The following is a 22,013-nucleotide window of genomic DNA, read 5'->3' on the forward strand; positions in this document are numbered from 1 at the left end:
AAATGGCAATTACTGTTCTGATCCTGTTTTTCTTTAAATATTGATAACTGAATAATGTCTCTAATCAGTAGAAAGCATGCACATGGTATCTCAGCTGATTTTGAAAATTTAAATATAGAGATCTCCAGCGTACTTGTAAAAAATAGATTGTGCTGAAAACGGAACTGTATCAACTTTGAGACACATTCGTTACTGAAGTATGAACTTTGATACTTTTTCGTTTTGATCAAAATCTTTGTGACGTGACTGTTTTTCATATCACTTAAACATTTCATCACTGTCCTTCCACCCATTGTGACCTTGTAGATTGTGCACATATTACACTGATGGCGTTCAGAATTAATCAATTAGCAAAGGTGCCCTTCTGGCAACCAGATAGCTTATGTGGTGGACGTGTAAAACAAAATTAGGTGCTTTAAATAAAATGCTATGTTTGCCGTCCTTGTGCCGGTAGGTTTTCAGAGAAAATTAAGAAAACAAACACAATGTTAACACTATTACAAAAAAAATTATTATTTTCTGAAAAGAAACCAAATAAAATTGAGCTTATAGTAATCCACTTGTGTTTTTTGTCGGTGTTTGTTTTATTTTCCCTGGCTGGCTGATAGGTTTTTCAAAATTCTAACGACGGCAAACAAAGAATTTTCTTTAAATGGCCTTATGGAGTTGGCACAGAACAAAGGCACATAAACTGTGTAAAAAGGGCAAGAAAGGGGAATTGATTGTCACACCATGCCCCTTTCTTGATCAACAGTGAGATTTGAGAAACTCCATATAATCACATGCTAGTATCAGCATGAAATCTTCATTTACATCACCTTGAATGCACTCTATCAGGAAAGATACACTAATTATACATGCAAATGAAGTATGCTCAGATATGAGTGATCCCACATCTGATATCAAAATTTGGTCTAAATCTAAAATGTTCTGAAAATGGTATTTTCCGGCCTATAGTATACAACGAAAGGAAAAAAGGGCTTATACTGGGATGAATGTATTTTACTGGAAAAAATGAACCACTTTCAAATATCACAAAATAAATAGGAAGTGACCTACTTTGAAAAGCAGAAGTAATGAGCAATATAATTTCTGACAAAACTATGTTCTTTGGTGAGTCATGTATTATTGACATTTCATGCATTACTATCATCACCTGTATAAGCATACAACTGTTGATGCAACACAGTTGTACATTTTTTGTTGACGTTATTCTCAGACAGCCTGTTTCCACTCATGACTGGTGAGAGAAACCGGGGTCAACTGACCACATTGCGATTTGAGGACATCTCCAAACAGAAAGAGTATGATTGCGTGAAAAAGTGTGAATATGCAGCAAGATTCAGATTCTTGCTAAAATTTTTACGATGAAATAACAGATTGAAGTTTTCTTTTAAACAATAATTTACAGCATTTACTTTTAAACAATAATTTAATTTTCATTATTTTCATAATTTCACTGTCATGCAAGCAAGAGGCTTTTTCATGCTACTGTGACGTTTATCTGTTCCTCTTTACAACTTCACACAAACATTTGCATCGGCATATTTGACAGTACCAATATCTGGATGTACACTCAAAAAAAAAAAGACTGCTTTCAATTTTTATACAGATTTACTCAATCTATGAATCTTAAATCCAAGGCTGACCTAAAAACAACACCAGAGAAAGGTGAATGGGGCCAACATGTATCAAGTGATAAACATTGATGTGAAAATATTCTATACAAAAACAGACAATTCAAGATTTGGACAAGACCTTTTAAAAATGGCAGACAAAAGTTTGAAGTCGAGCAGATATTTGCTGTTCTGGTAAACTGGAGAAGTATACATATATGCTGTTTTAATCGAAGTTACTCAAGCAGGAGACAGATTGGACAAGATTTTTTGAGAAAATATCAAATGATGCAGTTGTTTGGTTTATGAACAGGCATACCCCGAGAGTCAGTCTTATTCAGTTTTATAGTGTCTATGCAAACCCTTTTACCAGAAGCATTGGAATGTCTTATTAGGTCATCATATTGAATCTTGCTATTGTATTGACATATCGAATACACTCACTTGCTTTTAAGCGGTGATTTTTCACCGATGGTGCACCGTGATTGGAAAACAAAACAACATATCGCATCATAAAGGCTATGGAAATTGATTTGACAGAGTGGCAATCACGGGGCAGTATATTAGACTCTGTGACCTATGGCTTTGTATCAATATCGTTACATGTATCATCATAACGCTATGAAATTAATTCGAAAGAGTGGCAGTCTGGAATTATTTCATTAACACACAATAAACTTTGGCTTTATATCAACAACGTAACACATCTCTTCATAGCACTAAGAAAATTAATTCGAAAGAGTGGCAATTTGGGATCATCACATTAGACACTGTAAACTTTGGCTTCATAACTCTGTATCACATGATAACAAATGACACTAACAAGGATTACTCTAATAAGCAAATTTCATTTATTATTCAAGTGATAATAAAATAACAATTTAATGTTTCAAACTGCTTCTGACTTTTGAATAATGTAAGAAATATTCCGAATGCCATAAATGATAACACATATTACCTTACTGTTTACCACACTGCGTCATATTTGTATCACTTGAAAAAGAATGGGTAAGACGGATTATCCAGTCAGACCTGATGCAAATGATCATACATATGAACACATGGGGTATGCTTCAGTCCAACAAGAATTCTAGACCCATCACTGGGTAGATGTACGCTACTGGCTGACTGGTTGGGCAAATCTGCCACCAACTGTCCGGAGAACATGTTCCATGAGTTAACAGTACCATCTTCAAGAACACAGACGATGTAAGGTTCTCTTACACAACATGAAAGAACACCGCTTAAAAAAAAGAAAAAGATACAGAAAGCTGAATTTCATTTCATATTCAAAGATGTTACTTTACACAGTTATTTACTCTCTACAGAAATATATCATTTAAGGTAGAATACACTTCAGGGACAGACATTAACACTAAAAAATTTTAAAAAAATTATTTTGATCTACCACCAGTGTTGGACCTCATGTTAAAGCTCCTTGAGTAAGAAAATTTTCACAGTCTTAGTTTTGCTAAAATTGAAAATTATATTTTTCCCCATAGAGTTAAAACAGGGATGGTGGCCATTTTGAATTTCAAATATCAGTAAAAGTCAGCTAATTTGTTTTTCTAGTACCAAACTTTGCACGGTGACCCCTGATTTCTATTGTTGATTTGGTAAGAGAATGGTTGAAACTTTCATTGATGAAAGTTTTGGCCAAAGTTTAGGGCTTTCATTTTCAAGGTGTGTATTACCTTAACCCTTTGAGCACCAAAGTCAATTTTTGTCACCTTTAGAAAATATACTCCAGTCAATTTTTTTCAGATTTTTGTCTAAATTTTGATATCAAACTGTAGGCAATGAAATTTGATGTCCATTTGGTCCAAAGTTATCAAAAAATTACAGAAAAATTCATAAAAATTGGTAAAATTTTGACAGGAGAAAATTATAGTGCTCAAAGGGTTAAGACAAAGTCCTGATAGTGATTGCAGGTAAGGTAATAATATACAGCCAACTCTGGCTGCTGCCAACCAATGTGTCTCAATTTTGATGGTTTCTACTCCTGTGTTTACTTCTGCAGCTGGTAGTTAGTTCGATAGCCAAGTGACTTTCAAGATTCATGTCAGAATACTACTACCCACAAAGTACCATTTTCAACATTCTTGTGCACATGTCCTGAACTCTTTGTAAAAAAAAATTGGACAAATATTTCTTCTCGTATATAAATTAATTATTATCGTTGCTTCTTTTTAAACTAAGCAGTATGAATAAGGTCAACTATTTCTTCTGTAATTACTTTTAAAGTTAAGCTGTAAATATCAAGGGCAGTGGGAATCCAAACCAAGCAGTATACTGATCAAATTAATTCACTTCCAGATACAATCATTTTATGAAGATAGTACAATTATTCTTAATTTGTCCTACTTCCAATTGCTAAATTATGAGAGCTCGTAATTGCACCTCAGCTGAGCAGTAATTGCTCTAATGACAGATGTTTTTGGCATTGATGTTTCGGCATTGAACATTTGAAAACAATAACTTCGATGCTTTCACTTTTTCCATTCATTGATAAATGCACCAAATTATTTTGGACTGAGACACAGGTGGCTCTTCTCAATAGATTGTAAAATATTCTGAATGTTAAACGGTTGGATGACATGCAGATGTGGCAGTTTTCAATTGTAAGCAATCATCCAGAGGGCTCTATCCAACTGAGGGGGTTTTTCAAAATGCCATAAAAAGACTGACATTTTGCGGCATCCAGTGATCAAATTTAGTGCACTCAACCATGAATGAGGCTTACGATGTATTAGCAATTTATGAATTATCAAATTTATGACGCCAGTGAAAAGGTCAGTTCAGTTTAATATTACCACTCTATTAGCTGTAACGTTTGATAGATTTTCCAATAATCTTGTGTCTTTTTTTAGCTTCTTGTTCCTTTCCTAAAAATTGTGCCAAATTTCCCAGTCTTCAACTTGCCAATGAACCATATCTGTATGATGTCCAATGGTACTGTTGAAGACTGATTTCTCATGAGTGTATTTGGTTTTTAAGAACAGGTGATAAAAAGAAAATATTATCAAAATTTACAGCTACGGTCATTTTTTGAGCATAGAGCCTACCTCCTACTGGTTGACTGGAGTCCATGATACTGCAAGACTGTGGACACTTTTTGAGTTGCTGGATTTACCGCTAACATTTTGCATCTACTCAGGGTACTAGCTGCCCCTGGACTTGAACTGTCAGAGATGTCATGTTTTGGCTTTTCTCCCAACACCACGAACAAAAGTCCCTTTTTTTTTAAATGAATAAATATAAATAAACATCTGTTAAACATCACCTAAAACTAAAAACACAATGAAAAAGAACATTTTTTCCTTTTTCAGGGATTAACTCCATTCACAGAAAACATTTCTGATAATTTGTAATTACTGCTTGTCAATAACACACAGACAGTTATGCAAATGAGCAAAATGGAAGTACATCATGTGACTGTGCTGGGCCAATAAGGATCAAGCATTTCAGCACTCCAGAAACATATGTTTTTCCTTTACTCAACACAAAAGCAGTTTCAGATAGATTTCCATTTAAAAGGACTGGCATCCTGAAAGCAATATTGCAATCATATGCTTTGAGGGAGTTAAAACGCTCAAAGAAATATCATTTGCTGGATTGATAGCATTTTTTAAACAAAGTAACCATCTGTTGTTAGTGATGCTGTTCAAAAGAAAGAGGGTTCCCGAACTTTTCACAGTATGATTAACATGTCAATTATTTCTTTTCTAACGCATTTCCGGGCAGGAGTTTTTGAACAGCCCTGTTGTGATTGTCACCCAGATGAAGTTCAAAGAAGAAGCATGAGAATCTCACTTCTGTTATGTTGATAAATAAATGGAAATTCAATTTCTACAGTGCCCATGGGAATGATCAATGGCTGGGAAGAATTGCTGAAACACTGCAGGCAGACACAAAGAATCCAATCCATGGTCACCCTGGCATAGATACTTGGAATAGCACAAGAATAAATTAAATCATTTAATGAATTGCTATATAATCCTGTGATAAACAATCATCAAAGAAAATATTAACCCTTTGAGCACCAAAGTCAATTTTTGTGGCCTATATCAAAATACACTGACACCAGTCAACTTTTTTCTAAATTTTGCTTGAATTTTGATAAAAATCTGAAGCCAATAACATGTGATGTTTACTTGATCCAAAATTGTCAAAAAAATTACAGAAAAATTCACAACATTGGAAAATTTTGCACACAAGAATTTTGGTGGGAAAAATTGCAGCGCTCAAAGGGTTAAAATGCTCAGATAGATTTTTTTTGGTGAAAATTTCCATCAGGGTCACTGTGTTGTCACATACTTACTGATTCAACGGCTGAATACAAACACAATGGTGTTGTGAATCCTGCGTCTGCTATATCCACGTCAATCAGCTTGAGACACTCTTCCATGCACCTGGGAGAGAGGTCAAGGGTGAACTATGACTACAGTGAATGATAACACACAATTCATTGTACATGTGACAATCACTTTTTAAAGTCAGGTGAAATCAAACCCCCCCCCCCCCCCCCTCACAATGTGTGAAGAGTTACTGCAAATTTTCTATTCCTTGGTACTCTCAGGGGAAAATTAACCCTTTCACCACCATAGTTTGGCCCAATGCTATTGCTGTCAACAGTGATTGTGGACCTGTTTACTCACAATGGGGGGATCGTACTTGGGTTAATTCATTTTTTTTCTCACAAAAAATGAAGAAATTATCAATATGATGGACAGAGGTGATAATTTCACACGTGACTTCCAAGACCTTACTGAGATAACTCATGGCAGACTGATAAAAAGGCTAAACATTAATGACAAATGCATCTAAAAATAAATTTACAATACAGCAATAATGTTATGATAACTGCAGTCATTTCGCAATCCAATAAATTATACAGAAACAGAATTACTTCCATGTCACTAAACCTGCCATTTTTAAATATCATTAAGTTTAATGGATTGCTTTCATATTTTCCCTGTGGCGCTGTCCTGCTAATTTCATACTGTTTTACGGGGCTGCTTAAAGTAAAAAAACAAAACAGAAAAAACATTAAATGTATGTCAGTCTGCAGACACGTATATATACTTGATACTACGGTAATAAATGTCAACAAAATACAGCGTACATTACTTCCTGAATACACAATGGAGTGGCAATTATTGCTGGCTATGAACTATTAATTCAATTTGAAGCTGATTTTGTTTCTTTCATCCTGTTAAAGGCATGGTTCAGGCGTCAGATTGTCTTGCCAGGAAATATACCGGTACTAAATAGATTACAATTTCAATGGAAAACAAAAGGCTATGAAACCTTCATAATCCTCTTCCAGACTAGAACAAACTTGATCCCTGGGATCGATTCCTCTACCTTTAAACCCTCAATTTTTTTAGGTTTGAATGTTCTGTGACATACTATTAAGTAATAAACAAGGAGTATTGAATTGAACAAGGTATATTAAAGTGGGGTGGGGGTGAAACCAAAGGTTCAGTAGTAATCTACACCTTTCATTTTCATCTCCTTTTCTTGAAAATGGATGTTTCCATATTAAACACCCCTTGCAAGACTGAATGAGACTTGATTAAATTGTGTTTCAAAAAACATCCGATCAGTAGTCTAATCAGCAACAAAGATGTAAAACATTCCTCAATCGAGTAGATAAACAGCATTGCTGCGCTACAAGTACCTGGTACATAGGTTGATGTAAATTAATTGGTTGATGTAAATTAATAAAGTGGGGTGGGGGTGAAACCAAAGGTTCAGTAGTAATCTACACCTTTCATTTTCATCTCCTTTTCTTGAAAATGAATGTTGAGGGTTTAAAGGTAGAGGAATCGATCCCAAAATACCAGGGTTTTATGTCCGAGTACATCGTGCAGCAGAGGTATTGTCCAAGATGCGTAGCGTCAAGGACAATAGCAAAGCATACGATGTACGAGTACATAAATCCTGGTATTTTGGGAATAACCTTATTATTATACACCTTTTTAGTCCAACTTTACAAGAAAAAAGTCGAAATTTGGATGCTCATCGGGCACTGTACTGAGTGATTGTGAGCAGACTGGGAACGCATATAGTGCATCCGCTAAGCGCGCAGAACAAAATTTCAACCCACACTGCACAGTGCACGTGGTAGAAATTGTACGTCAGCAGCATAATTTCACTTGAATTCACAGGTTTAGGACTGACCACGATTTGATTTGGGAAGTACTAAATGCTAAGAAGTATACATTTTTGTAAAAGTATGAATTTTTCTCTTCTTTTTCTCCGTGTTGACGTAAAGGTGTTTTGAGGTCAAAGGTCAAATAGCGTCCAATAACACCTAAAGTTATGTACTCTGCGTCAGAGTTATTGGACTCCGCATCTTCTGATACTGAAATTGACTGTATGACAAAACTCCATAGGTTACAGACACAGGTGAATAATAATTAAACTTATGTAGCGTGAGAAGGAAATGTGTCCGGTCGATCAGGCCTCACAGTTATTCCTTTCCATAATTAAAGTTATCATTTACATTTGAATTCCAATCTGGACTGGAATTCATTTGTCAACAACAACAACAATGTAGTTCATACATGTACAGGTTGTGTTGACAAGCTGAATACCATGTATCTCAACATGCTTTGGGAGTAGAACAAGAAAGTGTAGTTGGCATTGGAAAACAGAGACAAAATCATTCAGAAGTTACAGGTACCAGCCATTTAACTGGTATCATTGTTCATGACTCCGCTTTTGGTACTGTATGTTAGTTAGAGTGAAAATTTATTTGTGTGTTTAAAGGTACAAACAGACACCATGGCCATTGTAAAGTAACTGACTTTCTGCTGGCACAATGACAACCACAGTGTCTCATATAAGATTTCATCACCTTAAGTAAACAGGTCGGCCATAAGGGCAGAAGTATACGTTTGCTTCCCTAAGGCCTAGCTGAGAGCCATTCCAAAGACAATCTGTTTCACAGGCCTGTAGGCAAATGGTAACATACTGGTTTTGGCGACTAACAGCCTGGGGGAAATAAATATGCCCTTATCAAAATATGGCCATCCTATATGCTTTGTCAAACACTTCGTCTTCATTTTTGATGAAAATAGAAAATTTCTCCTATGGTCTCTGTCACATGCAATGTTACCTTCTCAGTTTACATTTTCAAGAATGCATACTTCATATCAAACTTACATGTATCAAGGAAACAATTGTTTGAACTATTACCTGGTCAGGTAGCAGTTTCATAACTATGAAATGGCAAACTGACAATTTGCATCTATCAGCTCTGAAATGGACACACGAGTTGAGAGCAATTGATGAACCAGTCAAGAGAGTTTTGATAATGTGTGTTACTATCTCTATAATATGTGTTATAGGGTAAAAATTACATCTCAAAAAGGTAAACAGCGACGAATTTACATAAAACAACTATGTTTCAGGTGACTTAACTTATTCCATAATATGCCTTCCTTTCCATACCCCAGTGTTTTTTCCAATATGCAACCATAAGCTTGTGAAATTTTACAAAATGTGTGTACTCATCCCTGCTTCTCTATTATCTTAACTATAATCTAGAATACTATGAGAAACAAATACTGATTTAATTCACTTCTTCATCTACTCATGAGTAATTGCTTGTTTGTTTATTTATCGTATGTTTTTAAGGTGGCGGTAAAGGCTAGAGCGTCAGTTATAAACTTCAATAAAACTATTAAACATAAAAGTAGTCAACATTCTCTGTGGAATAAAAAAAACTAGACATTTGGGGTCATAGGCATTGCAGAGTTATAGCCCGTTGAAACTTCTGAAAAACTGACCAAATAAGAGGAAGTTGGGGAGTCCTTAGTGTATTAACTATGGTAGAGGTCCCCTAGCTTTTAAAAAATGTTTGAAAAGGGAAAGTCATTTTTTACTGTTTTTCAGGAAAGTTTGACAAGGCAGTGCTTGCATTCAGAATGCGTGACTGCTATTGTAAATGCATTTTTAGATTCTTTGAGTGTCAAAGAGGTGTCAAAAGTGAGATTAACCAAAAAGACTGCTCTGTGACTTCAAAAGAGGGGTGCAAATATGGCTTGTTTTCAACATTTTAGACAGAATAACAGTATTCCTACATAATTTTATACCAATTTAATCCAATTTTTGAAATGAGATATGGACATGGAATTTTTACAGCCTATTAACAAGGTTACAGATAAGATTTGTACGGCACAATTTTCGTGTATTTGAAGTACTTTTTGAAAAATCACATTTTGAAATTTGAAAGAATTTTTAATAATTTTTTGATATGTAAACCCATGTAAAATCATAAAAACAAATTTTATTTACAAATCCTGCCGTAAAAATCTTACAATTAATAGTGTCAACATATTTATAACTAATTTGGTAGTATTAATACTATCCAATTATTATTAAATTCAAATATGTAAAAAAAATATGAAAAATTAAATTTTAATATTGATTGGTGTCATATTTCAAAATCATGGCTGCAAATATACAATTTTTATATCCTTTGGAGAAAGTATTAACTAAGGGAGTTATCCTGAAAATTTGAACTAAATATCTTGATTCTAACACTTGAAATTTGACATTAACTCTGAGAAAAGAATTGGTGCAAAAATAGCCTTTACCGCTACCTTAACATTACACACGTACTCAATGAGAGCACCTTTTTTCTTCAGTAGGCACATATGATGAAGACATCGATTCACATGAAGGAACATAAAATGATGTTTCTATATTTGTGGTTTGATTTTAACAAATATTTCATTTGGTGTATCGCCGTTCAAAGACCGTGCACTGGGACTGTGTACTACAGAGAGAACGCACTCCCAAATATTTAACTGGAACACTGTAATACATCATCAGCAATTCCATCGTTTGACCCATAACAGTTGTAGAAATTACTTGACAGTAGCTTACCAAATAACGACAGTGCGTTGTGTCGTTCCAAGCAACAAGTTGTCTCCATCTTTGACCAGGGACAATGAGAAGACTGGCTGGCAGTCTGATGAATGAAGAGTCCTTGATTGGACACTGTCACTGTCAATAATAAAATAAACACACAAGAGTATTAAAATTCACAACAATTTTGGGTTTTTATTCTTCTTCATATTCAGAGTCATTTAATTTTCTATTTTACAATCAATCTAACAAAAGTCTATTATTTTGAAACAGATAAACAGAAACAATACCCTAAAAAGTACATTATCTTGTAAATATAGATAGCTGAAAAAAATATAGGTGCTGGTTCTGTCTAAATATAGAATTCATTTTTATAAAAATAATACATCGAATACAATTTTAAAAACATTATTCAGAGCAAGTATTGAGCAATATGAATCTATTTTTCAGAGGGACATGTCTAACTACTCAATTCATGAGATACAATGAGGAACAAACAGCATGCATTTCCAGCTCAATATGGTAGTTATATGCCAGAGGGCAGGTACATTCAAATCATTCGTCTCTCATCACAGGTCAACTGTCTCACACTGTGTGGGCTGATTTCCCCATATTGTGCTGCCAATGTTTTGATGAAAATCCACTCCATCTGATCAAATATGGTACACAAAAGCCAGGGAAATTAGTAAATTACTAATCAGAATAGCAGATCTGGAAATGCAAACATGGGAATTTTGGGGATGATGCTGTGTACTCTGCCAAATACAGACTTTTTCACATTGCAGATTTTCTTATCAGTGTCAGTGATATCGCTGTTTCATGGCACAGTGTATATTGCTGTCCTGCTGTGCAGTACAATTATCTACTTGCTGTGACAGTTTCCAATCATTCAATGTCATCTGGAAAATTTACTTGTTCACAGAAAAAAGTTGTAAAAGTTACTTGTTATATATTTTGTCTTGCAAAGCAAAGCTAGGGAGCATTTTTTTCTCTCTCCTGTTTCTATCTGCGCTTGGGGCTCATTATCTTTATAAACCTCAAAATGTATATTCATTTCATTTCCATCTTATGATCAATATTTCAGGCATATTCATTTTTTACTGGAAAAGTAGCTTATATTCGACAAGGTCGGCCACGGTCCAGACCGTGGGTCGACAAATTGCTGACTACCGTTGTAAGTGCTGTGTATAAATGAAAAAGCAGTGAGTGCGTCTCTGTAATTTTAAATGATCTGAACACAGGGAAAAATGACCCAGAACTTGAACTCCTTTCTGGATCCATACATTTCAAGTGTTCTCCCAATGAATGAAAACATCAGTTCAGGATGCCACGCTAGGTTGTCCGCTATACTAAAACCAGACCACAGACTGTACAGTCATGCGCACGTTTCTGCTATTTCAAAGTCTTGCAGGGAAATGGCTCCCAAACAAGTAAGACCTAATATGTAATATTGTAATCATCAAAGTTTTGAATTATCAAGTGCAGTAAGCTTGATAAGTGAACAATCAACACATCATACATATATCAGCTACAATAACATTGATGAGGGTACCTGTCTAACGTCAATATTACTCATCACTCATGTGTGTGTGTGTGTGTATATATAACATATATATATATATATATATATATATATATATATATATATATATATATATAATATATATATATATATATATATATATATATATATATATATATATATATATATATATAATCTACAGTACATACCCCATACAAATACACACAATATTATATACATACATAGTTGACACAAATGTATAATACACATTTGCCGATAAAATAGAAAATGAAAAGCCTTGATTACACATACCTGTCTTGATGGATGTCAAACTTAATCACTTGGCAAGCATTCTGTTTGTCCCTGACAGAAACAGTGGTGCTTGCCTGTCCGCTACAAAGCAGTGCTAGGCACTCAGAGTCCACTGACTGGCCTAGGTCCAGGCTCTCTGAATCAGACCCACCACTGTCAACCTTGAACATCCTGAAAGAGTAAGATATGTGTAGATTTTAGTTCATTGAAAATTAGACCACGGCACAGTAAAGGCTACATTATTTTTCTTCAATGTACATGTTTATTGAACAATGACACCAGCAGGCGGCAGTTTCAATTCGTTAAAATTTCTGAGTTCATTTTGAGAAAGGTATGATGTTGAATTCACATATTCTCACGGTACATACGGTGGATATGGCCCAGCCATAACATCTGGGCTACCATCATATATTACTGTCACGGAAATTCTGTTTTGCTTTGTGCAGGTACATGTCGAATTAGCAAAGCAAGTTCACTCTCCTGACAGCCACACATTTTATTGAGTCAGACGTCTAGAAGATATATTACACTAGACAAATGGCAGGGGCATGAATCAGTGCCTAAAATGAACATTCTGACTTAATGCACAAGAAGTAAACGTCAAAAACACAACAAACAATGAAATAGATGAGCTTGATACGCACTAAGAATTTCAGCCATGCACTGCTGCTGGGAGATGCCCTGCGTTTTTATTTGTGTAGAAAAGCACGTAATTTAAATGATTCCATGGATGTGCTTATGGCACGACAGATTGTGTATAAAGTTAGTTTCAGCCTGTAATCTGTAGCACAGACCCTTGAGGAATCATTTTCTTGAAGGTTTATGGCTCTACGTTCAATTCACACCCATCGAGAGGTTATCATCATATGGTTTTTGCTCAAAAATAATTCTCTAGACAGGCACTGATTCTGTATATTACCTCATCCCCCTCAAAACTTGGAATGCCCTTCAGAGTATGCCCAAAATGCCTCTTCATAAGTGCCATGGACAATTAAAATGCATGTAACAAACACAAATTGTGTTTTTTGGGAGAGGGTTTAGCTCTCTTTCAATCACTAGGAGCAAACTCACACTGGTGGTTTTGAAATGGAAAGTGTTTTTTAACACTGTTCAATGAACTTTTGTTTTCGAACATCTGTTTTCCAAAAACCTGTCAGTGGTGTAAAACAACCTAATACAACATCGTTCAGCAATTTTTATATTGTCTGGGAGAAGTTAAGATCATGATTTTGTCATCGTATTTTCACATTTCCAAACTTTCATTTAGTTGAGAGGGAAGTGGGTGTTGGGGTGGGGGTGGGGGAAGAGGGGGATTAGGCCAAACAAAATGAGTTCTATAGTCCCTGACAAAAATTGTTGCATTGAGATAACACTGAATAGGTAACGTCTAAAACAAACTTAGACCTGCACTGACCAACAGGTGGGTAAGAATGGAAGCTGGTATATCAAATTTAGTCCACATTAAAAGCGTTCATCCTGTTGGCTTTCAGTCAAACACTGCCAGGACAATAGTGCAATATATCTCTCAGTTTTTGTCGAAAATCTTGTGAGCGATGTGCATGTACTTCATTATTTGTAAACATCCGCTTAAAACATATGGTGTGAAGGGCAAAAAGGTCGTTGATAAATGAAGGGTACTGTGACACAGCAAACACACCATACAGCGGGGAGCTTTTTATGTACACATACTCAACATCACAATAGGTATACTCGCTGATACATATGTCAAATTGACAATGAAAGACTTCAAAAAGAACGGAATGACGTCTTCAAATCTGACAACTCACTTATCTCGTATTGTGACGTACTAGTTCTCAATGCCCTTCACAAATGCACTTATAACGGAATCTATTTTGATGCATTGGCTGGTTTTAGATGGAGGTGCCTCTTTTATTTTCTGCACCGGATGTGAATTCATTTTTTACCTAACATATGTGCTTTTCAAGCTTCCTGCCATGGCAACCCAGCAGCCTGTTTCCTGAGACACCATGCAAAGTTGACAAAACTCCTCGCTCTGAAAGGAAAAAAATTGTCCACATTAGTTTCCAAACACACACTTGAAAACATACCGTAACCAAGCTCATCCAAGCAATTTCAAAGATGTTTAAAGTGGGTCAACACTGTTACATATAAAGTACATGTGAAGGTAAATATGTGAATGCACAGGTGATTATCATCATAAAGGCATAGTCAGTGTTCCCTCTATCTCATGGACTCTTTGAATCATTTTAAGAATTTCTGGACATTTCATTGCATCAGTCCTATACCAGTACATGTAAATAGAAATTTTCTATCATCAGAAATTTCTGGCATCACTGGCACATTAACTTCGAGGGCACACTGGGTATAACCATCGCAACATACAAATAATATTCATATCACACCGGTATATTACACCATGGAGGCAATTCACCTCCATGGTTACACAGAATACTGACAACATTGTGTGTTTTTACAACTGACAGTAATGCTAGCGATTCAATGATTAAAACAAACAAAAAACACAACAGTAAAAATTACAGAGTGCTAACAGTCACTAAGAAGTGATGGTTGCATTCCTCTATTTGTTCCAGTTAAAAGTCAGTCTTCTAAACGGCTTGGAAAAACAGAGGTGTGATCAATTTACATAACAATATATAATATGCATGTTCTTTTTGTTAGGAAAATGTTTTCTTTTGTTCAGTTATTAACATATGAATAGACTGCTCCAAAACAGAGGGGTAGCCCACCCCTAACCCTTAAAACTTGAGCTGATATACAAATGACTATGATGAACAAATGTTTTGCTTCTGTATTGTAATTGTATCATCCCTACATGTAATTGTCTGCTTGTAGGCCAGAACCCCAACTGGGTAGACAGTGACTCATGATTCTGGTACCTGTATAAGTTATGATGAATGATTAAAGGTATACTGTCACCTGTTCCAATTTTGCCACCGTTACCATGGAAAGAGAAAATCTAACCAATCACAGATTTTAAGCGGGTGGCCGCTTTTTAAAAACAGCGCCCTCATATTGAATTTGAATACCAAGGAACGCCCCTTTGACAATATATGGGCATATTCAGATTACAGGTGACTGTATACCTTTAAATCCATAGAGGCAGTTAGCAAGAATCTGACATGCCCTGTGAATGATACAGGTCACAGAAACCATTCTGCCTGGCTCCCACTTTGTATAAACCATATGCATAATTTTGTCTGTGTGCAACAATCTCAGAGTTTTTACCTCTCTACTTTGAAACCTTTGAAGAACTTTCCATTCCTTGGAAACACCGTCTTGGACCCACACCACAACAGTCTGTGGTAGACACACTGCAATCACATCTACCAAGTTCATTGCTACTGTGAATGACCCGCAAGCTATTGCCCGCACCGCAGAATCCCCAGTGGATGACTGTGTTGACTGATGCTGTATTGATAGAAAAGATATGAAGTTTCAGTATGTTACTTTTACTTTGGTCAATTTTTCATAAAGATTTAAAAAGGAATGCACAAGATTTTAAACTACAATATTTCTACATAAGACAGAAGGAGCAAAGAGTGCGTTTCGTTTAGTATGTAGGCATACATTGAACAACTTCAGCTTTTATGTTTCCCCAATAGTTACCGATATTTGAAATTCAAATGGCTGCCATCTCTGTGTTAACTCTATTGGGAAAAATTCAATGTTTGGTTTTCATAAAAATAAGTAAGCCCGTGAAAATTTCATAAACTCCATGAGCTTCAAAATGAGCCCCCACAAGTGGTAGGCCAAAGAGGTATTATAAAAGTTTGAGAGTCTGAATATCTGTCCCCTAGGCACATTCCACTTTGAGAGGAGTGAAACTTACTTGCATGTGTAGACATCCAGCAAAATGAAAGGAATTATCAGCATTGATTTTGAAAGTGGACCCAGAGTTCCTCTCCATGTCTTGCATGATTTCTTGACTGTCACACTGTGACTGAGATAGTCTGTCTGGCAGTGATGCCATGATGGGCGGTGTCGCCGTAGCTGCATCCAAACACGGTGAGTTTTGACGGACAACACTGCAATTCTCGGAATCACGGTTAGAGATTGGAGAAAGGGTAGCATGTGGCACTGTTTGCTGGTCCGCAGTTTCTCCATCATTGTCAGCATCATGACTATGTTGGGCAATGTCCTTTTCCTTCTTATTGGGCACATCAACTTTTTTGAAACTGGTCATTTCAATCAATTTGTCTTCATTTTTGGTCTCAATCTTCTGATATCCATCTTCACATTTCACATCTTGATCTTTGAAATTGTTCATGGATTCTTCTACAACCTGAATGTGTGATTCTCTCCTCTCATTCTTTATGTCTTCACGTTGCTTCTGCCCTTTTTTGGTAATAGAAGGCTGCACAATATCACCATTTAATCCCTTCTCAGTATCAGATCTGTCAGAGTGTTCCAGCCTAGGGCTACCATAGGCCAGTGGCATGATGATATCCGGTGTCATGGATTCACTATCTCTTTGACTCTCCAGCACACTAGTCTTCACATCGATCTTATTCACTTTCTTTGTCCTTGGTGGTCTTCCTCTTGTCCTTGCAACTCTCCGGTTGCTTTTATCTGCTACACTCTGGGATAAATTTGGACTACCAATCTGTGATCCACTGTGTTCTTCCAGGGAGATTCCACTTTCTGGACGTGGGCTGTCTCCTTCGTGTGGTAACTGAGTCACATTTTCAGAGACAGTACAATGGCCTCTTTGACTGTCCTGTGTGCTGCTGGCTTCCTCTGACTGAGACTCACTCTTCAAAAGACTAGCTTTCTTGGGAGGTCTTCCTCTACCCCTACCCCTACCCCTGCCTCTTCCCCTTCCTCTTTGCCTGCCCCTCCCTCTTGTATTAACTCTCTGCTGTGATGACCCTGGTGGTAAAACGTCAGCTTTTTGGAGGGGTAAAACGTCTACTTCTGTGTTTTCATAGCTGTCTTGTTGCAGACTTTCAAAGACGCCAACAGTATCGTTACTTGGTACACTATTGTTCACAATATGCTGTTCTCCCTGCACTTCACTGTTTCCTGTAACTTTAGGACTTTCAACATCAGCTGTATCTGAGTTGATAGCACTTGAACGCTTCCTTTTTGACTTTGACAATTTACTCCCCACACCTGACGACTTCAGGTCCTCCCTGAATCTGTTGAAGCCTGATTTGCCGACACTATTGCAAGCACCCTGCGAGTCTCCAGAGCTGGCTGAAGATGCACTCTGAGAGGGTTTTGTCGGTTTACATTTCAGAAAAGAGCCACTGACCTTCTGTAGTTTAAGGACAGCAAACTCGTCATTGGGTAGCACAAAGTCTTTGACGAGGTTGACTCTCTGGATAACACTGGGTGAGAGATGTGGAACAAGACCCACAGCACTGAGTTGTTCAGTGGATAGTTGCTGGTCAGATTGGTCAGTCTGATGAGATTCATCTGTAAAACTTGTCAAATCATTGTTGACAGAATATTCAGACTTGACTTTGCGGCATAGGTTGCTATCCTCCAAACTTGGCAGCTGTCGAAGCTCTAAGGGTTTTGCTCTTGACCTTAACCTTTGCTTGGATGTAGGCCTCTCTTCAGATGCGATTCTTGGAGGCTGTTTGCATTTCCGTTGTCTGGACTTGACCATTTCGCACGGTGTCATGTACAGTGGGGAGACAATGTCATGGGCAACCGCGGCATGATTTGTTGGAGGTGTTGAAATAGTGCAGTCAGTTTCATGGGAATCATTACCTGTTGTTGTCGACTGACTAACTTTGCCTTCGTCAGTGTTATTAGCAAGCTTTCCATTCAAAACGGCTTTCTCAACTTCAGCAGTGATATTTCTATTTTTGTTAATGGATGTGCCACCTTCACTGCCTTCCTTAGAGCTGGTAATAATCTTCTCTTGTGCCGTGCGCGTCATGTTTGTAGTGAAAGCTGCACCATCAGTGTCCAATGATTTCACACTCCCACTTTTCACAATAGAAGGTGATTTGCTCTTGTCTAATACAGGTATAGGGGTATCAGCTTTGGGAGGGGACTGTACCACATACCCGGTAAGGATGGACTGGGATTCCTCAGAGATTTCTGAATCAGCCATAGTGTGCTGATTATCAGGATACGTATCTTGGGGAGCTTTTGCTGCTACATTTTCCGACTTTTCTGTTGTGGAACTATGACTGACGTCAACTGTCCTTGAACTTGTACAGGTCTCATTCTTTGTCTTTTCGTCACTGTGACTAGCTTTCAGATCTTGCACGGCACCACCACGTTTACCCCCGCAGCTTTTTGTTCTGCGACCTGGCACCTTGCCTCTAGCTTTGGATTTCTGTGCAGGACCGATGTTCAGATTTGGTGAGACACGGCCCATCCCACAGCCCATGCTCCTGGTCTTCCTTACATAGTACTCTGCCGGGAAGTCTAAACCTTCAACCCAGGTGTGACTGCTGCCGTCATTTTGCCTGTCTCTTTTCTGAGTGTCAAGTCTGGTCAAAGATTGACCAGCTTCATTCACAGACTGATCTCTCTTCAATGTGGAATTCAACATGACATCTGAATTGTTCATTGAAGTTTGACTGGAACTTTCTGTATTTTTTGGAAACATTTTTATTACTTGCTCATCTGAGTTTTTACGTGAACTTTGAAGGTTATGAAAGTCAGAATACTCTGAGCCCTGATCTGCCTTTATGAAATCATCAGGATTCAAACTTGTATTTTGATGAGTTTCTCCAGGAACCTGTCCACCAGAATCTTTGGTTTCATCTGCCACGGTTTCTGATCTGGCTACCTTATGCTGCTGTGTACGTTTACATTTGGATGAAAAAGGACATGTTTTCATTTCAACCTTGGGAAAGACCACACTCACATCACCGTCATTCCCACTGTTATTGTTGTCTCTAGATTGAGACTTGTCCTGGGAATCAGGGATGACACAGCTGTCTTCAAAACGATCCCCTTCCTTTTCATCTAACACGAAACTCACACTGCGTCTCGTCAGTGATTTCCCCTCAACTTCCACCCTCTTATCGTGGAAATTGCATGACGCCTCCACTTCGCTGTGAACTTGAACGCAATTAGACTCATCATCCCTGTCCTTCAGGACTTTATCCGAGGCACAAATTTTGACATCATGGGATTTTGTTTTATCCGAGAGACCAGCTATTGAAGCTTCACCATGAATTTCAGCTGACTGCTCGGCAATCTTTCGTCTCACATGGTCTTTGGCCTTGGCAATTCTGTCATGTTTCTAGAACATGGACAAAAAAAAGATTTCATTACTAGCAGCAGGAAGATGGCATTAAATCCTTCGACAGAGACATTTAGAAAGCAAATATAATCCAACATTTTTATACATTGATTCAATTTCTTATTATTTGTTTTGAAATCACTGTGTTTCTTGACCAGTCTCTTGGATAATGTCTGGTAATTTGAACTTAAATGTAATAACTCCAGCTTTAGGTTAAACCTAAGATAAGTAAATGTGTGTTTAATTAGTACCGGTACTAACTTTACATGTAATATGGTGTAACATGCTGTTTTTTATACCTACAGTTACTGTTACTTCGGGTGACTGAGTCAATAAACATACCTCCAGTTTCCGTTTCTTTCTTTCATATCTTGCCTGCATCTTCGCCAACTTTTGCAGCAGCTGCATGAATAGAGATATGTTACTTCCATTTATGCTTTTCAAATAGAAGTAAATGCCTATCAAATATTATACTGAACATGCAATCAAATGCCTGGCTCATCATTGGTATTGAAGCACATTTTGCACATTTTCACAAAAAATACATTCAGATGTGCTTGATATAAAGGCATAAACTCGCATTTGAAACTGTGTAAATCCAAATAGGGTTTATAGCAGGTAAGTGATCAGTACCCTCAGCTTGCATGCAACAAAAATGTAACTAAATTCTACCTGCCATTAGAAATATGAACTTTGCAAGCCACTTATGACGCAACAGTCAGAATTTTAATTGATCATTTTACATCCTGGCACCATTTTACAAGTGGTATAGCCACAAACTGATGACGTCGAATCGCCATACATAAAATACAGACGCCTTGTAATTATTGCACTTTGTATTGTGTACGGGGAATTGACATCATCACTTTGTAGCTATACCACCTGTAAAATGATGCCGACATCCAAATGTAAAGATACATGTAGTTGTGATGTGCATGTAGATACATTATCTTCCCATCTTTATACACCTAAATTCAACTGGTATTTTCATGATGTCATCGACTCACCATTTCAGTGTTCTCTTTCTTGGAATCCATTGTGACATTTCAGTGCATGGTCTTCATGTGTAGCAACACTGATTTTTTTCAGAATATAGTCAATTCACCATCAACAGGGTCAAAGCGAGGTCACCATTTTCCAGTCTACAGCCATTTCAACATTGCCTTTGATACCTCAGTCTGCTGTAATTTTGCTTTTTTTTCTGACTGAAAAATTATAGAAAAAAAAAGATGTGGTGAACAATGTATGTATTGTGTATATAACATGGATTATAAAAGCTTTTCAGAAGTAATTTTACAAGTGGAGAGAAACGTGGGTTCATCATCTGGACTGGCGTTGTTCATTGTCCTTTCAATTGAACCTCGTCTCATTGCATACTCATAGCTACCAGAGTTGATCAGGTGGAAGACGACAACATTGCCAAATATCTATGTAGAAACGGTTCCCTCTGAACTGCACCTGGCTGGCTAGCTGGCTTGTCTCACTCGGTGTCTGCGACTGTATGTTGAACACCATAGACCTTCCAATGAAAACCAAAAACAGGGCGAAATACGCAACTTGGTATTCTATCACCAAAAACAGGGCGAAATACGCAACTTGGTATTCTATCTCATTGAAGTTAAGTAACAAGTTACTCAATTTACCTAAATAGTTTCGTAATAAAAATATACTATGTATAATAGTGCACTGCCGCTTGTGATTGAGTACACGGCAGACAGACTGTACGTACGTCACAAAGACTATCCGCCGTGTCACAAACGACATGTCGACAGTGTGGAGATTGGCTGGGAGCACAGCTCATCGACACAATATTTGATCGAATGTACCTTGATGCTGAAATACCAATCGAATTTTAAGAATGTTTTAGTTCTTACCATGTGAATGTCAAGCTAATCCAAGCCCTTGGTGCGATTATGGGTGTTAATTCATCGTTTTGATAAAATGTAAACAAAATCACAGCTGCAGGGCGTTCGAAGGTAGCGCCATTTTTTCAGGCTCGTGTTGCATTATGGGAATTAAGACAGATGAGCATCGGAGATGAGGTCGAGGCCTGGCTGTAGTAAGTGCGCTTAGGATTGGGGGGAGGGGCGTGATGGCATGGCATGAGGGTAGTTGGAATCTTGATCTCTTATGGTTTTCTAGTCTTTCTCGTGGTCTTTTTTACTTAGTAAATGTTGTCTCTGGTTCACGATTATGTTCCAAATGATATTTTAGAAAACTTGTTCTCTGGCAGCATATAGTATCCCCCGGTTATTGATTTTGCCATATGCCCTCGAGAGCCTGAGTGTAAGCTTAGTTCCTGAGTGTTTGTAACCGTCGTACCATAGTCCTAAGTAGACATCTGTGTCTGTACGTACATACAGTGCGAGTACTATAGAAAACCTGACATGATAATGATTTGTACAATAAATGAAGGCAACTACTGATTCTGCGGATTTTCCACACTGAAGATAAATTTGGAAAA

At 37.2% G+C, this 22,013-nt stretch overlaps 1 protein-coding gene across 1 annotated transcript; it reads right to left on the reverse strand.

Annotated features, from left to right (window-relative positions):
* Positions 1-2,444: 2,444 nt before the first annotated feature.
* LOC139151579 (uncharacterized) lies at positions 2,445-21,561 on the reverse strand. Its single transcript, XM_070724479.1, has 11 exons — positions 21,424-21,561; positions 20,557-20,754; positions 19,892-19,951; positions 16,166-19,549; positions 15,562-15,744; positions 14,259-14,347; positions 12,334-12,504; positions 10,518-10,637; positions 5,938-6,028; positions 4,682-4,851; positions 2,445-2,859 (listed from the first exon to the last, which is right to left on the reverse strand). Exons 2-11 carry the CDS (start codon positions 20,584-20,586, stop codon positions 2,643-2,645), a joined length of 4,515 nt encoding a protein of 1,504 aa, XP_070580580.1. The 5' UTR covers positions 20,587-20,754; positions 21,424-21,561; the 3' UTR covers positions 2,445-2,642.
* Between the last annotated feature and the right edge of the window lie 452 nt (positions 21,562-22,013).

Source organism: Ptychodera flava, chromosome 15, assembly GCF_041260155.1.
Source record: "Ptychodera flava strain L36383 chromosome 15, AS_Pfla_20210202, whole genome shotgun sequence".
Lineage (NCBI taxonomy): Eukaryota > Metazoa > Hemichordata > Enteropneusta > Ptychoderidae > Ptychodera > Ptychodera flava.

What these genes read in the sequence shown, in the direction of transcription:
- LOC139151579 (XM_070724479.1), bottom strand. Translation starts at nt 20,586, where the DNA reads ATGGATTCCAAGAAAGAGAACACTGAAATG. An exon ending in TTGAAAAGCACATATGTTAG is followed by an intron (nt 12,505 to 14,258) that starts GTAAAAAATGAA and finishes TTACTCTTTCAG; the next exon opens with GATGTTCAAGGTTGACAGTG. An exon ending in TGTATTCAGCCGTTGAATCA is followed by an intron (nt 4,852 to 5,937) that starts GTAAGTATGTGA and finishes TTAAAAAAAAAG; the next exon opens with GGACTTTTGTTCGTGGTGTT.